At 44.2% G+C, this 16,932-nt stretch overlaps 1 protein-coding gene across 6 annotated transcripts in view; it reads left to right on the top strand.

The window, feature by feature from the left end:
- Window positions 1-238: 238 nt before the first annotated feature.
- Window positions 239-16,932, top strand: part of mical3a (microtubule associated monooxygenase, calponin and LIM domain containing 3a) — a 56,066-nt gene continuing 39,372 nt past the window's right edge. For all 6 annotated transcript variants that reach the window (XM_062389390.1, XM_062389389.1, XM_062389387.1 and 3 more), the window contains exons 1-6: window positions 239-388; window positions 14,781-15,189; window positions 15,366-15,573; window positions 15,716-15,832; window positions 15,981-16,082; window positions 16,647-16,802. In XM_062389390.1, coding sequence (XP_062245374.1) covers window positions 14,911-15,189; window positions 15,366-15,573; window positions 15,716-15,832; window positions 15,981-16,082; window positions 16,647-16,802 — 862 coding nt within the window. In that variant the 5' untranslated portion in view covers window positions 239-388; window positions 14,781-14,910. The remainder of the gene's footprint in view (window positions 389-14,780; window positions 15,190-15,365; window positions 15,574-15,715; window positions 15,833-15,980; window positions 16,083-16,646; window positions 16,803-16,932) is intronic.

Here is a 16,932-nt window from a genome sequence, read left to right as displayed (position 1 = left end):
GAGCAGCGGCGGGGGGGTGGTCGTGAAGAAGGAGGTTGAAACTTACCTAAATATAACATCTGTACCGGAGTAATACAGCTAACAAACTGTTGTAATAACACTTGAGCAAGATGGATTATTTGATTTATTAGTTAACAATGTGTGGGCGTGGTGTTGTTATCCACACACTCGCTCGCTCCCCCCTCCTCCGCCGCGGTGGACCGATCCCTCTCTGTCATTTTCAAGTTGCGCCTTCTCCTCCTCCTCCGCTCCTCAGCGGCTCCAGTGAACTCGACCCGCTGCACGGCGCCGAGCACCGGGAGCGTTACCGGGACGAACCACCGCCATGGAACCGGCCCGGGGACGAGCGAGCGGATTATAAAACATCCCCACACCACCGGAGTCCGAGGTGAGGAACCGTGCCCCCCCCCCCCCACCACCTGGCGCTCTCCTTGGCGCTCTCCTGTGGACCCGTGGACTGCACCTTGGTTCGGGAATGTCACGCTCCGCCGGCCTTCACGTGGCTAATAACGATTCAACCAAGCGAACCCTGTCACGAATCACACGGGATCATTGTGCGTGTAACGCGGGGCACGTCGCTGCGCGGGGTTGCATCGGCGATCGGTGTGTTGATCGTGCGTGTGCGTGCGTGTGTGTGTGTCTGCGATCGTGCAGCAGCTCCCAGTCTGGGGCATGTGGAAGGATTGGTGGGAATTCTCACCCCCCTCGATCAATCACACTGAAAATACTCGTGTTGTGTGAACGTGTGTTTTTAGTGAACAGTCAATGGCGAATAATAACTACAGACGTGCGTGCTAACCACCTGACGTCTGTGTTTGTTTACAACACAGGTACAACATGTACCTGCTGCCAGGTGGACGATCCCTGTGGTCACTGTGAAATACCTGTGTGCATGCAGGGCTTCTGCAGAGTGCCTGTCACACGTTTGATAGACATATCGTGTAGAATAACAGATATAGTCCCAGTGTTGTGTTTGGAATCCACTAACGTCCCAGCAGCTTTTATTTCTTGTGTAATAGATGTATTGTTTCCTGTTCAAGGCCAGTGGTGTGACCTTGACAGTTTGATTTTGCCTAGGAGTATTTACCTGCTCATTTCTGGATTTGAGAGGTGAGACCCAATATGGAAACTTGATTTAACACTCCTTACTATGTCGGGAACAGATTTTGTTTTTTTAATGTTTGAGGCAAATCAGGTGGAGTTAAGTCAAAGTATATTGATGAAGCACATGCAAACAACCGCAGTTGCCCAAAGTGTTGAACTAATCAAGAAACCATGTGCAAATTAAGAAAATAACTTCATTCATTGATGACATGTGTGCTTTTGAAAAGTCGAAAAGTCACAACACATACTAGTTACCGAAACGTGCTACAAATAGCGTAAACAACAACAGACATGATTGCAGGCGACCCCCAAAAAAGTGATGAGCTTGGCTGTAGTTCAATATTTTGTGAAGTTCCGGTGTCGTTTTTCGCTATTAGCGGAACTTTTCTGTATTTGCTGAAGTTTTTTTTCTTAATTTACACGAGTTTTTTCTATTTGCATGTGTTGAACTTTCTCAGACCAAGATAGCACAGGCTTAAATTATGAAAATGAAAGAAATACATTCAAAACAATGTTGAAGAGAATCGTTACGTTGCATGATTGCAGATGAAATCAAGGTTTCACCTCGAATCGTAAGCCAGTGAGAAGAAATGTGTCTTTAGTAATGAATTTTTTCAGGAACTGAGCGTTTCAGATTTGAATAGTTAAATAGTTGCAGAGATTAGGGTCTTCTTGGGAAATCCAGAAGCATCAATTTGGTCGTGTTAGGGATTATGAAGGTGCAAGAGTTTGAAACCCATTTGAAATCCAAAAATCAATTCTGTATTCGACAGGAGGCCAGTACTGTTGTAATGTGATCACGCCTTTGTTTTCCAGTTAGAAAGCAAGCTGCTGCTTTTTGTACAAACTGAAGACGAGGAGGAGACGCCTGATCTGAACCCTCATACATGGAATTACAATAATCTAACTGAGAGGTTAAAAGAGATTGAATAGCTCTCCCAAAGTCTTTGGTAGAGAGATAAGGTTTTTATCTTGGCTAGAAGTCTCAGCTGAATAAAAGCCTGGAGGCAAAAGGCAAGGAAGTAAGCAGTCTGCCATGATGTTTGTTCCTGCTTGAAGAGTCTGAGGGTCTGCGCTGGTGTTTTGACCGCCTGCACATTGACCTCAACAATAATACCAATACCATAATACCCTGTGCGGCTGTCCCACTTTCGGCCATACATCAACTCACAGCAACGACAGACAGTCTGTGGCTAAAAGGAGCCGTGAGGTCCTGACCTGACAGGCGTCTCCCTTGGACAAAGACTTTTATCTTGTCCCAGTTGAGTGATGGAGCAGTGGTTGTATTGATCAGTGTCACTCTGACTCTTATCTGCATTTCATCCACCTCCCTTTTTTTTTTACACTGTAGCAACTGAATGCCATGCTTGACTTTGGACGTCTGAGGTCACTGGGCGTCGCTGGGCAGGCAGACGTTAATTGGGATGTAGCGCCTCCGTCGAGCCGCTTGTGTTATCATAACTCAGGGTTTTCTTCAAGAGATCAGGATGTGGAGCGGAGAAGGAGGAGGAGGATGTTTGCTCGGCGGCTGACTCAGCACGGTGAACGACTGAAGGAGGCTGCAGTCGGCCTTTCTGCAGAGGAGCTGGCTCCACCTGTAGTCTGAAGCCTCCTCAGCATAATTTCTACATAGGTGTTGTGTCTGGTTTATGGTTAGCAGTTTTCTGAAGGTTAGCCAAACTGCCTTAAATCCATTTCGTCAACTTAATATACTTACGAAATCTCTATTCAAGAATACTATTGCTCTGGATGTCCCTCAGTATTAATGGCATAAATAAAAAAGGCAAGACTTTCTAGTATTCAGCTCTACAGGGTTTGGCGATATGGCCAAAATATACCTTTAGTCGGCAGAAATGTGTCTAGAGATTAGTTGGGGTATGTTGTAAATCAGAAAAGGACAGATTTATCGCATTGGTAAATCATGTACAGTCCTAATTTAAAAAGTATACCGTAAACTACTGCAGTAAACAGTAGTATAGAGTATTTTCTGCTAAAGCAAACATAAATGCTTCAATTTATCTGCAGTATATTGAAGAGTCAAGTCCTTTGGAGATGAGGTTACAGAGGCAATGAAAGCTCACGCTCGGCCATAAATGCCCTGAAACTGCCCTGCGTGATGAGTCAGCGTCAGCATGAGGCAGAGCCGAGGCTCGGCACATTTCATCAAAATACAGTCGCAGTTCCATGGAAGGTAGTGTGGATGTGCACGAGGATAGGGCGAGGCTGAGTCACAGTGACCTCTCGCAGACTGTCGCTCAGCGGGACAGAGCGGGTTCCTGCCCGGCTCTGAACCCCCATGATCCTGCTAAGGACCATGGATTTGGAAAGCTGGCTAGGAGAGAAGGAAGGAGGAAAGAAGGAAGGAAGCCCTCTAAAGGCAGCTTCCTTCCACAAGAGTTCTGATGTCGAGTCATCAGAACTCTTGTGGGACACCGCTGGGGGCCAAGGCATATTGGGACTAGTCTGGAGTGGGTCCCTAGAAGGAGAAATGCTTGTAACAGATTGCAAAGGGCATGTTGTTAACTGTGGGGCGGTTATGTTTTGTAGCCACTGTCAGGAATTCAGTGTATTTCCATGTTTCCCTCTCAACAATGTCCTTTTCTGAATGCGGTCATGATGATTAATGTATCCCTGAGTGCTGCTGAGTCAGACCGACCTTGTTAAAGCATACTGCCTGGTAGAAGCCATTAAGATATCATTAGGGTTATCTAAAACCTCTGACATGTTAACTCAAGACCCCTGTGAGGATATGAGGGCCCTCCCTTTTCCTAAGGTTTTAAGGTCCCAGGAATGTACACTTCTCTTCTCCTTCCTGACTTCCAATTACGTAATGATAATATAGATCAGATTTGTGGGACTCTCAGCAACTGGTGGAAGTTGTGTGTGACTTAGAAGCACACTGATCAGATTGGTGTATGTCTCCAGACTCCATGTGCTTCGGTGATTTCTCACAGCTCCGGATTAAGGACTTACTTCTTGGCTGTTTCTTCTACCTTGGAGGTCAGAAGTAGGTCAGTATGACGAGTGCATTCCTCAGACTGTTTACATTTTACCAGTCTGCTTCCCCTTGATACTTTAGCCGAGCTGCACAATCTGACTTACTGCTTTGCATAAGATGAACGACACTGATTCCAGACAGAAGACTGGGGAGGAGGTTTTTCTTTAGTTTAAGTTTTACAACAGTGTTGATGGAAAAGTCAGTCGATAGGCTGCAGTGCAAGGTGACTCATTAACTTAATCCTGTATTCCATATCTGTCATGTTTTATATTTATCTAGATTATTAGAGGATAATGTTCCTGCTAACTGGAGCTGTGCTGTTATCAGTCGCTCATGTCAGACTGTGACCCCCAATCTGTGGATAATGTTTATAATTATCTCCACCAAGGAGGTTAGTATTTCAACCCTGTTCGCTTGTTGGTTTGTTTGTTTGTTGGTTGGTTGGCTTGTTGGTCTGCAGCAGCTACCACTTCTAACTTGATGGAAGGATGAGACATGGGCCAAGAGGGAACCCATTAAAGTTGGTTGCTGATTTGGACAAAGGGGGAGATAATTTGGCACGTAAAAGTTGCAGAGAAAAGACACAGAAGAGAAAGAGTCGTATAACAAGTGAAAACAAATATATACTGGAGGTGTTGCAGCTACATGAGAGGCGTGCTAGTCAATAAGCTACCAAGACACACTATGTTTGTTATGTCCTTATAAAAAGTTGTTATCATTTCAAGTCTTAAAGTGTCTGAGACCACTTTACCATGTAAGTAAATGGAAAAGTGGTCTAATTCAACCCACATATAACTTTTGTTATGTAAGTACAAAATTTTTTTTTCATTACCTTTTAGTTTTTGCAAAACCATGGACCTCTGTCAAATACCATTAAAATATAACCTTTGGTCACATAGCTTGTATTTGTCAGCTATTCTTTGTGTAGACTGTTTTTTTGCTGTTCTCTGCATTATAACTTATATTCGTTATAACTATGAAAACATGTATTTGTACTTTCATACACAAGAGAGTAAAGTAGCAGCCATGGGTGTCAACAAGCACCAGGCGGATGTAGCCCGATAGCCGTTCTGTAAACACTCAGGCCGGATTCTGACACCGCTTTATATTCTGAAACGTACATAACAGCTTGTCCTATTCAGCATCTAACAGCTGCTCAGCCTATAGCTGCTCACATTGCCTCCACGCCAGCCCCTTTCAGTCCGGTAAACCGTTCATCCCTCTTGAGACCACATCATATTTCACATTCACTCTCTGGTGGTGTGTGGACGAGCCCGGGGCCTTGTTATCTGCCTATCTGGACAAGAGACAGGTTTGTGTCTGGGAGGCCTTATGGACAAACAAGCACAGCAAATGTTCTTTCCCAGAAGAAAGCAAACAATTCTTCAATGGCCTTGTCTCTCCTGGACTTCTTCTTCCCCATCAGGGCATGGCTGGAGATGCGAGTCGCCGGCACTAGGCCATGTCACTGATGTAAGTATGGAGGTTAATTGAAGGGCTTGTGTTTGGGCCCCCAAAATTTCTTTCAGTCAATTATCGAGTGAAGATTTGTTACTTCTCACACTGGATTTAACTGAAACTCCTCTATGGTCTATTTACTCTCCAGTCCTTTCTAGTTAATCCAAGCACCAACCTCCATTTCTAGGTATTTACTGAAACATGACTTGCAGCCAAAAACTTCAACTTTTCATCTAGTGTTAATAATAATCTGCACAGCAACCCCCAAACACTCAATCTGACTACAGCCTGCGCCTTGTAATATGTGACTGGGATTAAAGTGTAATTTGGTAGGACTCATGGCTCAGACTGGGTGTTCGGTTACTTTCACACTTGATGAGCCTGCAGCTCTGCACAGTTGAAGCAGGAAAGCCGACCTTCCTCTGGTCCTTGGTGGACTGTTCGTGGAATGGTGCAGAGGGGATGAAATGATTTAGCAATCTCAGGCTGGGAAGAATTCCTCTCTTGCATGTGCGAGTCAATGTCTGCTTGATTTGCATATTTGCCTTCTGAAGGGGTTTGAATCGATGAGGGGGAAAGAAAGGTTCTTGGCATTTTTCTAATTTTATCGCAAATGAAAAAAAGAGGTTTGACATCTAACAGAAATGTGACCTTGAAAAGTGAATTGAAGAGTCTGTCAAATGAAGCAGTAACACAACAGTGCAAACAGGAGATTTTGTTTCTGACTGAGTGAAAGCCAACACTGGATAATGAGCTTCGGTAGTATGCACTGACCGGCCAAGCCTCATACCAAGGAGGGTAGGTCTCGGCCCAGCTGATATTTGTATACCTGCTCTCCTCAGGCCTCAGTTTACAGTCAGCCTATTAGGTATCCTGGACTTCACGCTGGTAGTGTGCTCAGTGTAAATATAAGCTACTTCTCTAGTTCGTCTGGATCCTCCGGGGTTGTGAGTGTGCTGCAGCTGCTTCACTGCGATCTGACCGACTGTCATAAATCCCAATTTGAGGATGTTTGAGCCCTGGAGAAAGGTCAAAGCATTCGCAGGTCTCAACAGAGGTCAAAGAGAACAAACTACTGGGAGTTCATTCTGCTGATTTCCCCCTAACCTCAATATCCCCAAGCAACCCGTAACTTGTTTATCATCTGAACTGCTGCGCCCACGCATGGAGATTAGAGGAAACAAGCGTGGATGTGGATTATGCCCTGTGCTGGCTACGTGTCCCATCGAGGCTTTGAAGAGCAGCCTCTGGATTCCATGGTGCTGTCAGATGATACTGATCATGCAGTTATTTCAAATGAGGCACTTATGTCAGAAAATGTGGAAGGAATGAATCTGAAAAATGTTGAACAATGTAGGTCCATGACCACTGGGTGGCTCTACGCCTGGGGCAGAGTTAGTGTTTGTTGTTGTTTGTTTGTTTGTTTGTCTTACTGTCAGCCAGATTACTCTAAAATTATTAAATTGATTTTCCATTCAATTTTGTGGGGAGCTGGAGCAGGACTCAACGAAGAACACATATCATTTTGTAGTGGATCCAGGTACATCTTTCCACTTTCTTTAACATGGATAGGACACGTTGTAGGATTGCAGGAGGTATGTGCTCTTCAAACACCCCCACCCTTGTTTCTAGTGCATTGAACTCCGTGAAACATAGATTTTTCTTTACTTTTCTTTACATCGGTTGTTTGAATAAACATCAAGAATCAGAACATGGCAGCTTTTAATGTTGATACTGTCTTATCATACCAAATTTGTCAAAATTGAATATTGGGAGGATAATTCTCTACTTTTAACACAATTGTTCAGAATGTCATGACCACAGCTCCATCCTCTCAGTTCAGTAAACCTTGGCAATAAATTCCCACTGTGTCTGTTGTGGGAATATCAGTTTATTTCTTGTTCTTGACAAGGTCCAGCTCTCCTGGCAGTTACTCTCACTTTGGAATTCTGGCTGTTTTCTCTGAGCCTCTTTGACATTTAAACGTTAGCTTTGTAATCAATACGGGGGAGAGAGCCGAGCTGAAGCGGTGAGTGAACTGCGTAACGCTGCAGTTTCCCATGGTCTGCGAGAACAGGAAACATATAAGCTGGTGTTAGCTCTTTAAAGTGCGTGGGGGCTTCATAGGTTAGCTTGTTCGTGTCCTGGCCCTGCGGTTTATGTTCCTGTCCATCATCCCTCGTGTCTGAACACACGGAGAAACAAAGGAAACAATTATAGATGTTTGCTTTGTCAGGAAAGTGCGCAAGCTTGTGATTGGCATGTTAGTTGTTTTCATACGCACTTTAGGCCCAATAACTTTTTTGATTTGATTATTTATATATCTGTTCTCTTTTGATTTCTCCTCTGTCGGATGGAAATTTAAGTTGAACGGGTCGTGCACCCGTTCTTGGGCATTCTCTCCTTCCCTCCCGCATGCCTCCATTCCACACCGGTCATGACTAAGCCTTGGAGACTTGTCTGTGTTGACTGTGTTTGCCTGCTGGTCTCAGATTACACTTCCTAGTTCCCTGGGAAGGATGGATCTGAGTATATGAGTAACCAAATACAAGCCTCCATCTCGCTGCACACTCTGGTGTGAAATATGCAAATGACCCGAGACAGATAAACAAATGTGCAAACCCAGGAAGATTTTTATGAGCAGGGCTAATTGTGGCATAAATGAGCGAATAGCTGCGCTTTGTGTAATTTTCCTGCTCTTGTGGTTCCCTGTGTTTATGGCTGCATAGCTGCGGTGTCTGCTCTCCTCTGGTTATGAAAGGCATGAAGGTGGGAGAAGTAGCATTCAAGTTAGGATTTCAGAGGTTTCCTAAATCAAATATTTGCATGGAGTGCTGGCAGGCAGCTTTGATCCAACGTGTTTTGGCGCCCACAAACAGGCAGTCTGGGCATGAGCTCCCACTCCCCCGGAGCCGTTACTAACATTCATCTCATAAAAACGACCTTTTGTCATCAGCAAACATTCCCCTGAGCCACCTCAGAGAGAGATTGGGAGTTAATTGTTCATTGGCTTTGCACTTTGAAATCAATTTATTCAAATTCCCTTGTCATGGTAAGAATGAGTCTATGACCAGGAGATTTAGAAATTTAACGGGGCTCTGATTCAATTAGTGTCTTCTTTCGAGGGGGGGGGGGCAGAATTGCAGGTTTTCTTGGAAGCACAGCTGAGCCGACAGGAAGTCAGACCTCTGATCTTCAATAACTTTAGCCTTTTAAATAATCTAATTTGAAAAGGTCAATCGTTGGTTGAGATATAAAAGGAGACTTATTATGCTCCTGTGCAGGTTCATAAATTTAAGTCAGAGAGATGACTAAAACATTTACATGCTTCCAATCAGCTAGTTCCACACAATTTTTTACAGTGTGATTTGGTAACGCATTGTTCTTCTTTTGTTGTTTAATGGTGGCTGACAGATTTTGATGACAGATTTTTAAGTGCATCGATCCTGTGGTAATAAAGCCAATATAATGTGGACTTACTATTAGATGCCGGTAAAAACAAAGCAAGGCGACTGTTGCATAAATGATTTGATTGAAATAAATTCAGTTCATTTGAAAGATCCTGACCCATTCCTGCTGTTTATCATAGGCGACCACAGAAGTGATGGATTTGACTTTGACTTAAGAGCATGATGTTTTCCCAGTGTGCCGACTATTCATGTGTCAGTCTGTTTAGTGTTTAGGAAAGGACAACATGGAATTTCAATGTTTATTGGCTTCGAGGCTGATCTGCAGCTGGAGTCGGTGGAAATCTGTATCAGTCGTGCATGGGAGCTGAGATGAAGTGCTCAGCCGCACGACGCAGCCCGACTGAGACCGACTGTCAGGAGCAGTAGTAATTCAAATGCCAGATGGTTCGGAGACGGCCTCTGCCAGGAGCACGTTGACTTTCAGTCAATAGATGTCGGTGTACTCAGTGAGCTGTAAGGCTTTTTTCAGCTGATGTGAATAGACACACAAGTGTCTCCACTCCGGTGCACAGGAACGCAGCTCAAGAAGGGAGTTTGTCTGGGCTCGCATCATCATGAGGATATCTTCACGATAACTGAGAGTCTGTTGACTTTAGCTTCACGTGTGTTATCTTAATTCTGACTCTCTGTGATAGGGTTTGGAGTGACGATCCTGCTGTTATTATAGTTCCATGTTAAGACAAACCTTCTCTGTGCGCTGGTGTTTATAGACTGTATTCTGTAGAATCATAACACCACACCCCTGATAATCGTCATACGGCTGCTGTACTTACACACTTCCATGTGGTGAGTGTGACAGGATGTGTTGGTCAAAGGTTCTGTCCTTTCTTAAATGGGATTGCTCTGTGTCACATCATCAAACTTTAGGGCTGCATATTCACAGATAGTCTATGAAATATTTAAATTAAATAAGTTCCACCCTCCACTTACTTTGATGCATATCAGCTTTGGACTTGTGTATCTTGTTGAAAAGCAGAACCAGGTGAAAACAACCTCCACGGTGGAGCTGTTCCTTTATAGATTAATCTAGAATTGTCCTGTGTTTTCATTTAAATGATGATATTGATGGTGGTGGAGATGTTTTTTCTTTATTGGAAGCTTAATGTTGTCATAAAGACCAAGAAACAATGGAGCAGTCAGAGTTAACTAGAGCCTACAGGCAGCCCAGGAATAGACCTCGTCTGCTGCTGTGTTGCTCCATAGTTAGCAATAAAGTCACACTGTTTTACAGCTGCAATTACTGTGGTGATGATCATAGTTACACGTAGGCTGCGGAGTTGATCCTAAACCATCAAGTCATCTCAAAGTAAACATAGAGGAGCAGAACTGGTATATTGGTTCTGCTGAGCTACAAGTCTGATTGACTGAAATGTTCTGTTTGCACATCTATTATTTTGAAGATGTCCACCGCTCAGGGAGAGAGATCACATTGCATCCTGTGCTCCCTCCACCTGTCTGCCATGTTCGCTGATGGATGAGAGGAGGAGACGAGTCGGGATATTACTTTCATCTCCAGGCACCGTCTTCTGAGCATCGGTCATGCCTGAGCTAGACATCCACAGAGGAGAAAATGCTATTTAAAGAGATACTGACACACCTACACACACACACATACCGACCCTCCCAGACACACATTGCTGGCTACAACTCAGCAATCCCAGTTATTCCATTTGTTGCCGTTCACCTCGTAGCTTCTGCTCGTCTGCATTTGGGCGCCAGACTCTTCTGATTTGTCTTGGTATTCTCTTCTGTTATATTGAAAGACACGATGAAAGGATTTAGACATTTATGATACCTTACATTATATATGTTCAAGCCCAACTGTATTTTAGACATATTTATTACATATATTTGCGTTTCATTTATAGTAATTAATAATATTGGTTTAACTGTAAAATATCAAGCCTCAATTACTGCTCTGAATATTAGGTTTTATTTTGGGAGAACATTTTTGTGTGAATCCTGATTATTTGGATTTTGGTTGAGCTCTATTCAGTTACTGTACGGCAACAATGCAAATTGAATCAGACGCAGGCAACAAACAAAAGTAATAACGTTCCATCCAAGATTGTTTCTCCACTGTGACCAAAACAATGAAAAAAAACAACAGAGCAAAATATACAAAACATCACTACAAGTCCTGATTAATATAAAACTACAGTATATTTATTTATCCCGCCTTAAAGCTTTGTAATCAGTTCTTATTTATAGTCCAAATTTTTTTTTTGCCGTTGGCAGTTCCAGTGTTTACAATGTCAAAGGAGTGCTGTCACATGTGTAGCCTAGTGGCCTAATCCCTGGCTCTATTTTTAGATTAGAGTATGATGTAATACAACCAGCGAAAAGCAAAGGCATGCCGCGTGCGTGCGTGTCTGTGTGTGTGTGTGTGGGTGCGCATACTGGGGGGAGGCTGCATGCGTTAAGGCTTGCATGCACGTGTGTAATTCGTGTGTGTATTCTGTGAATGTGTGAGATCCTGCTGTTTATCCAGATGTCAGGAGATTTTGTGCGCCTGCCTAAGCCAAAGCTGCTGTGATTTTTTTTTTCTTCTTTTCATTATCCACTTAATACAGTGTGGTTGGGATTTTAGTGTTGTGGAACAAAACAGGATTCCGTTGGGCGATTTCATCACAGTCACTCCCGTCTTTTGTGTTTCCTCGTCGCCACCCTCGGCCCTCACAGAAACACATGCTGCAGCCTCTCCCGTGGAGCGAGCATATGGGTCTCTGCAGGAGGCGACTATTATTCAAATTATAGGCCGAGTTTATTGTTGTCATTAAGCAGGGTGGGGGGGGGGGGGGTAGTGTGTCCCAGCAGCCTGCATGAGCTGAGCCATCCTTTGACAGCTCACACAAATGCATACTCTCCCATACTGTGACACAGCATGTCCGTCAGCAGTTTCAGCCCCTATTTCCTTCCAAAGATCAGAGGTTCAAAGGTTCAGATGTTTCCTCCTAACTTTCTCAGGAGTGTTTCATGAAGGTGGTTAGTGTCTCCTTGTTTGCTTGGTCCTTGATGTGTCCCCATAACCTGCATGTCTTTCAAATCTTAATGACTTCAGATTCTGCTGTGGATTAGGACTTGGTCCTTGCTAGAACAACTTGTGTGTTCTAGTTAAATCAGGATGACAAGGTTTTGCGATGACCTCCTCTTTTTTTTTCTCCGCCTCAATTTTTTTTTTCTAAATGCAGACGAACTCTGATCTCGTCACTTTATCTTCTGTCACTGACTTGCAGAGCGAGGTCACAGAGTCCAATGAAGGAATTCAGGTCGAGGATGTTTGGCCTTGTGTTGTTTGAAGATGCCCTTGGCTTTTTATCAACTGATGCTGAGTGGTTCCCGATTGCACAGAAATGCCAAATATTCTCTAGTTCCTGCTTCATGCTTTATCACCCACATGTTTCTTCGCCTAGCTTAGTAAACACAATAGCTTGACTAGCCATGTGGAAAGTGTAACTGCAGACAAACGTGACTGCACAGCAATCGAGCCCAGCCTCTCCAGTGCTTGTGGAGATGAACAGGCTTTGGCTGCTTAGAATCTATATGACAGACATCAATTATTTGTCAGTCTTAAACCTGATCACTTTGCCGTTATTATTGACAGCTGAGTTAAGAAGGATCAATTGAGTCATTTGCGATGAATACTGCCTGATTCTTCCTGACACTCAATCGATGAGATCATCCCTTATTTGTTTGTCAATGATGATGTTTGGCAGTGTGTACCGTCTTTGCATATATGCTACGACAACAATACAACCACAAATTATTTATTGAGCATCGTTGGCACTCATTCACAACCACAGTCTTTACAGAAGTGCCGCAGGTGCAGATGACCCTCACAGCTTGTGCGTTTAGGTTTTCGAGGTTGCACTCTAACCCGTGTACGTTCACAGTGGAAATGAAGTAGCCGGTTATCTAAATGCTTGTGTTGGAGCCGGGCTCTTTCCGTCTGTGCTGGCACTGCAGCCCTCAGACTGACTGAGGCCGAGCCAAACCCAGGGCCTGCTGTTTTCACTGCAGTGAGCAGTTGGCAGGGTGTGAAAAGGAGGCCGGCTGACCTCTGTACCTGCCTCTCTTTCATGATGTGTTGCCACTGGGACGGGGACTACATTGGTTTCCATCAACTAACACTGCAGCTTCCTGGAGACTACAGGACAAAGCTCAAGGTTTTTACATGAGAGAAGAAGGGCCGACAGTGTTAAGTGGTGAATCATTGTCTTACAAAAAAGTCCCAAACATCTGTAGCCCGTTTAGTATTAAAGATTTATTTTTAATCAATAATATAAATCTGATATCTTATGATTAACTATTAATATGCATGGGAGCTATTATGCTTTTTCCAAGTGTCTGACATATTTCTCATTTTCAATGTTGGGGAAAGTTTCTAATGATTCATTAATGGTAATCCCTGTGACACTAAAGCTCAGATGTCACACTCCTCTGGTTCATCATCTCCAAAACCAACTCGACCTAAATGTGTTTAAAGTTCTGACAGTGCAAGTTTAGTTGTTTCGAGACAGCAGAATACATTGTTTTACAAGTAATTGATTTGTATTGTGTCCCAGGCACAAGTTTCCACTCAATTTCCCCTGTTTTAGTTAAGTTTTAGTAAGTTGTAGTTTCCAGTTGTATACTGTATTTTTACACAGTTTGAGCTAATGTTCCCTGTTTCAGTCAGAGGCTCGACTGAAGGGCTGCATCATAGGCAGTATGAGTAAAAGTTATTCTGTGAAACATGAAAGTTAGTGCTACAGCAGAGTCTCAGAATGAAAATGGAGAGTTGGAAATAAGTGTGGTTTTGTACTTCTGCTTATGGTTTGTCTTCTCTTTCTACACGTTGACTGGTAGAGAGTTAATATTTGCTGAGCTGCTGTGAATTTGGAACAAAGAAGGCGAGTTTCTGCATAGTTGCCCCTGGGGAAAATGTGAAACAGAGCCAGAGCTTGGCTGAAAGTATTCGCGAAACAGACCCGATCACACACATTTTGCGCTTTGACACATTTCTCGTCATCCTCTCCTTTATACCTGCACCAATGTTGTATAGGGTTAATCTTTTAAAGCGTGTCTCTGTGCTTCTAAATACAGTCAGAGCTCATCACGACATTCCAGTCATGACGGCTGAGCTGCAGATGCCAAATAACAAGAATGATCTTGTTCCCCTGGGGTCTGAAAAAAAAAACAGAACACAAAAAACTGCACCTCAGAGCAGGTAAAGCAGCTAAAGTCAGCTACTCCCACAGGAAGCTCGAACAAACAATCGGCCATTTACAGTTGAGAAACAGTGTTTTTCGCAATTTTGCAGTGTCTGGAGTGATTCTGTGCCACGCAGGTATATGTGCACACTGGAGACTTGTGTTTCCTGTTTGGCTTTGCGAGGATTCAGTGCCTTCCCTGTGTCCAGCAGCCTCATTACTGGCAGAACGAGGTTGTTAGAGGTCATGTCACTGCTGAAAAATTACAGCCAGACCTTAAATGACCTGGTCATTATCCTCAATTGCTGCTTTGATTGCATGTCTGACCAGCCATTGTGCATATGGTCTCTTAAGGATGGTGCCAAAAGAGGCAAAATGAGGCAATCGGATCCTTATATCTGTGCTGAAGTTCGTTTAGTCTTTAATTAAAGCTCATTGGGATGGATTGGGCATAATTCAAGCATAGAAAACTGTGGTAATATGCAGTAGTTTAGTGGATAAATGTTGAATTATCTTCTATGATTCACTCAGTTTTCTCTTTCTCCATCTTGCTAACAGAATGAAGATGCCAGAGGCCTGAGTAAAAGCCCTCCACCAGAGAGTGTGTGTTCCAGGGCTGGGGCTGGACCCAGAGACCCCCGCCTCAGGGCTGAAGGGCCCTCACAGCCCTGCAGTGTAAGCCTGGACCATGGGGGATGGAGGCACCGGTGCGACAGGAGGAGATGGGGTGAACCCCTCCCATGTCCTGTTCGACAAGTTCACCCAGGGGAGCACGTTCAAGGGCACGCTCAAGGCCTTCCATGACCTCTGTGAGCACCTGGAGGTCAGGCCCACTGACTCCAAGATCTTCTATCACAAGCTCAAGTCCAAACTCAACTACTGGAAGGCCAAGGCACTCTGGGTCAAGTTAGACAAGAGGGCCGGCCAAAAGGAGTATAAGAAGGGTCGTGCCTGTGCCAACTCCAAGGTAGGCCGGCATCTGCAGTACTGCTATGATTTGTTTGTTGTAAACTTCGGTTGAGTGAGAGCTTGTAAACCTAAACCTAAAACAGCTGAAAATTAAAGGCAAATGTTTCTGATATTTAATTTTAAACTCAAAACAAAGTTCAATCATAACATCTGTGTCTCTCTGTGCGTCTCCAGTGTGTAATCATTGGTGCGGGGCCATGTGGCCTCCGTACAGCCATCGAGTTGGCTTTCCTGGGTGCCAAAGTGGTGCTGCTGGAGAAGAGAGATGCCTTCTCCAGGAACAATGTGCTGCACCTCTGGCCCTTCACCATCCAGGATCTCAGGGGCCTCGGGGCCAAGAAGTTCCATGGGAAGTTCTGTGCTGGTGCTATCGATCATATCAGTGAGTACAAGTTGCAGTCTTCACACTTTTATTTGCCGCTTGTTGTTTTTGTTGTTTTCTGCATGCTTTTGGAAGATGTTTTTTCAGGTGATGTAGCGCTCATCTCAATTGTGTATTGTTTTTCTCCGTGTTTGTTCTACAGGTATTCGTCAACTTCAGCTAATGCTGCTCAAAGTGGCTCTTCTGCTAGGCATTGAGATCCATGTCAATGTAGAGTTCAGGGGTCTTATTGAACCCCCTGAAGATCAAGAGACTGAAAGTAAGTGAGTCAAGCTGCTGCCAGAGCAGCCAGGGAAACATGAATGGAAAAGGAGCATGTGTTTTTGTGAGAGAATGATCCGTCAAAATCTTTAAGTCTGGCTCTGTTCATGCATTTCTGTCTGATTACACACGCTGTGTTTTTTCAGGGATAGGCTGGAGGGCTGAGGTCCACCCTAAGACACACCCTGTCAGCGAGCTGGAGTTTGATGTCATCATTGGAGCAGACGGCAGGAGAAACACGTTACCAGGCAAGACTGCATGTTCAGGCCGGGAGAAAAGCCCCAAAAACACACAAACGACACCATTAGTCACTTGTGATGATTATGATCTCACTTGTGTACAGCTGTGGTCGGGTGCCTGACCTCACTTCGCTGCTCAGATATGAATGGGTGCTTGAGCACATCTGTGTGTGTTTGTTTGTGTCTGCCTGTGTTTGCTCTCCCAGCAGAGCAGAATAGGACTTGTTGAATTGGCTGTCTGTTTCCTCTGTGAGTGCTTGGGCCTCATGCTCTTCGCTTCACAGGCACAGAGGGAATCCCTGTGGAGAACCATGACCCCTCTCTGTACAGAGACTGCTGTATTAAAGACGGATAGCAACAGGCGGCCTCTGGGGAATAACCATGAACTACACTCAGAGCTTGATAAACAGAAATCTTTAAAACATCTGGCTGCCTTTATGATTAATTTGCATTGTTTGACTTGTAAAAGCAAATAGTATCTACTCTCTCTTTCTCTCACATTTTAGATTTGACCATTTTCATCACTTTCCACCCTGACCCCTGACCTTTCACTTTCCTCCTTGTAATCCCCAGGGTTTCGGCGTAAGGAATTCCGGGGCAAGCTTGCAATCGCCATCACCGCTAACTTCATCAACAGGAACACAACGGCTGAGGCGAGTGTCGAGGAGATCAGCGGCGTGGCCTTCATCTTCAACCAGAAGTTCTTTCAAGACCTCAGAGAAGCAACAGGTCTGCAACAACTTCAACATGCCCCGGCCTTGTTTAATGGACTGCATGTTTCTACTTATTCCGAATTTTTCATACAAGGCCTGAAGATCAGGGTCAGGAACCAAAACTCTGTTTCTAATTAGAGTGGAAT

Source organism: Platichthys flesus, chromosome 6 (assembly GCF_949316205.1).
Source record: "Platichthys flesus chromosome 6, fPlaFle2.1, whole genome shotgun sequence".
Taxonomy (NCBI): Eukaryota; Metazoa; Chordata; class Actinopteri; order Pleuronectiformes; family Pleuronectidae; genus Platichthys; species Platichthys flesus.
This window is presented reverse-complemented; position numbering and strand designations above follow the sequence as displayed.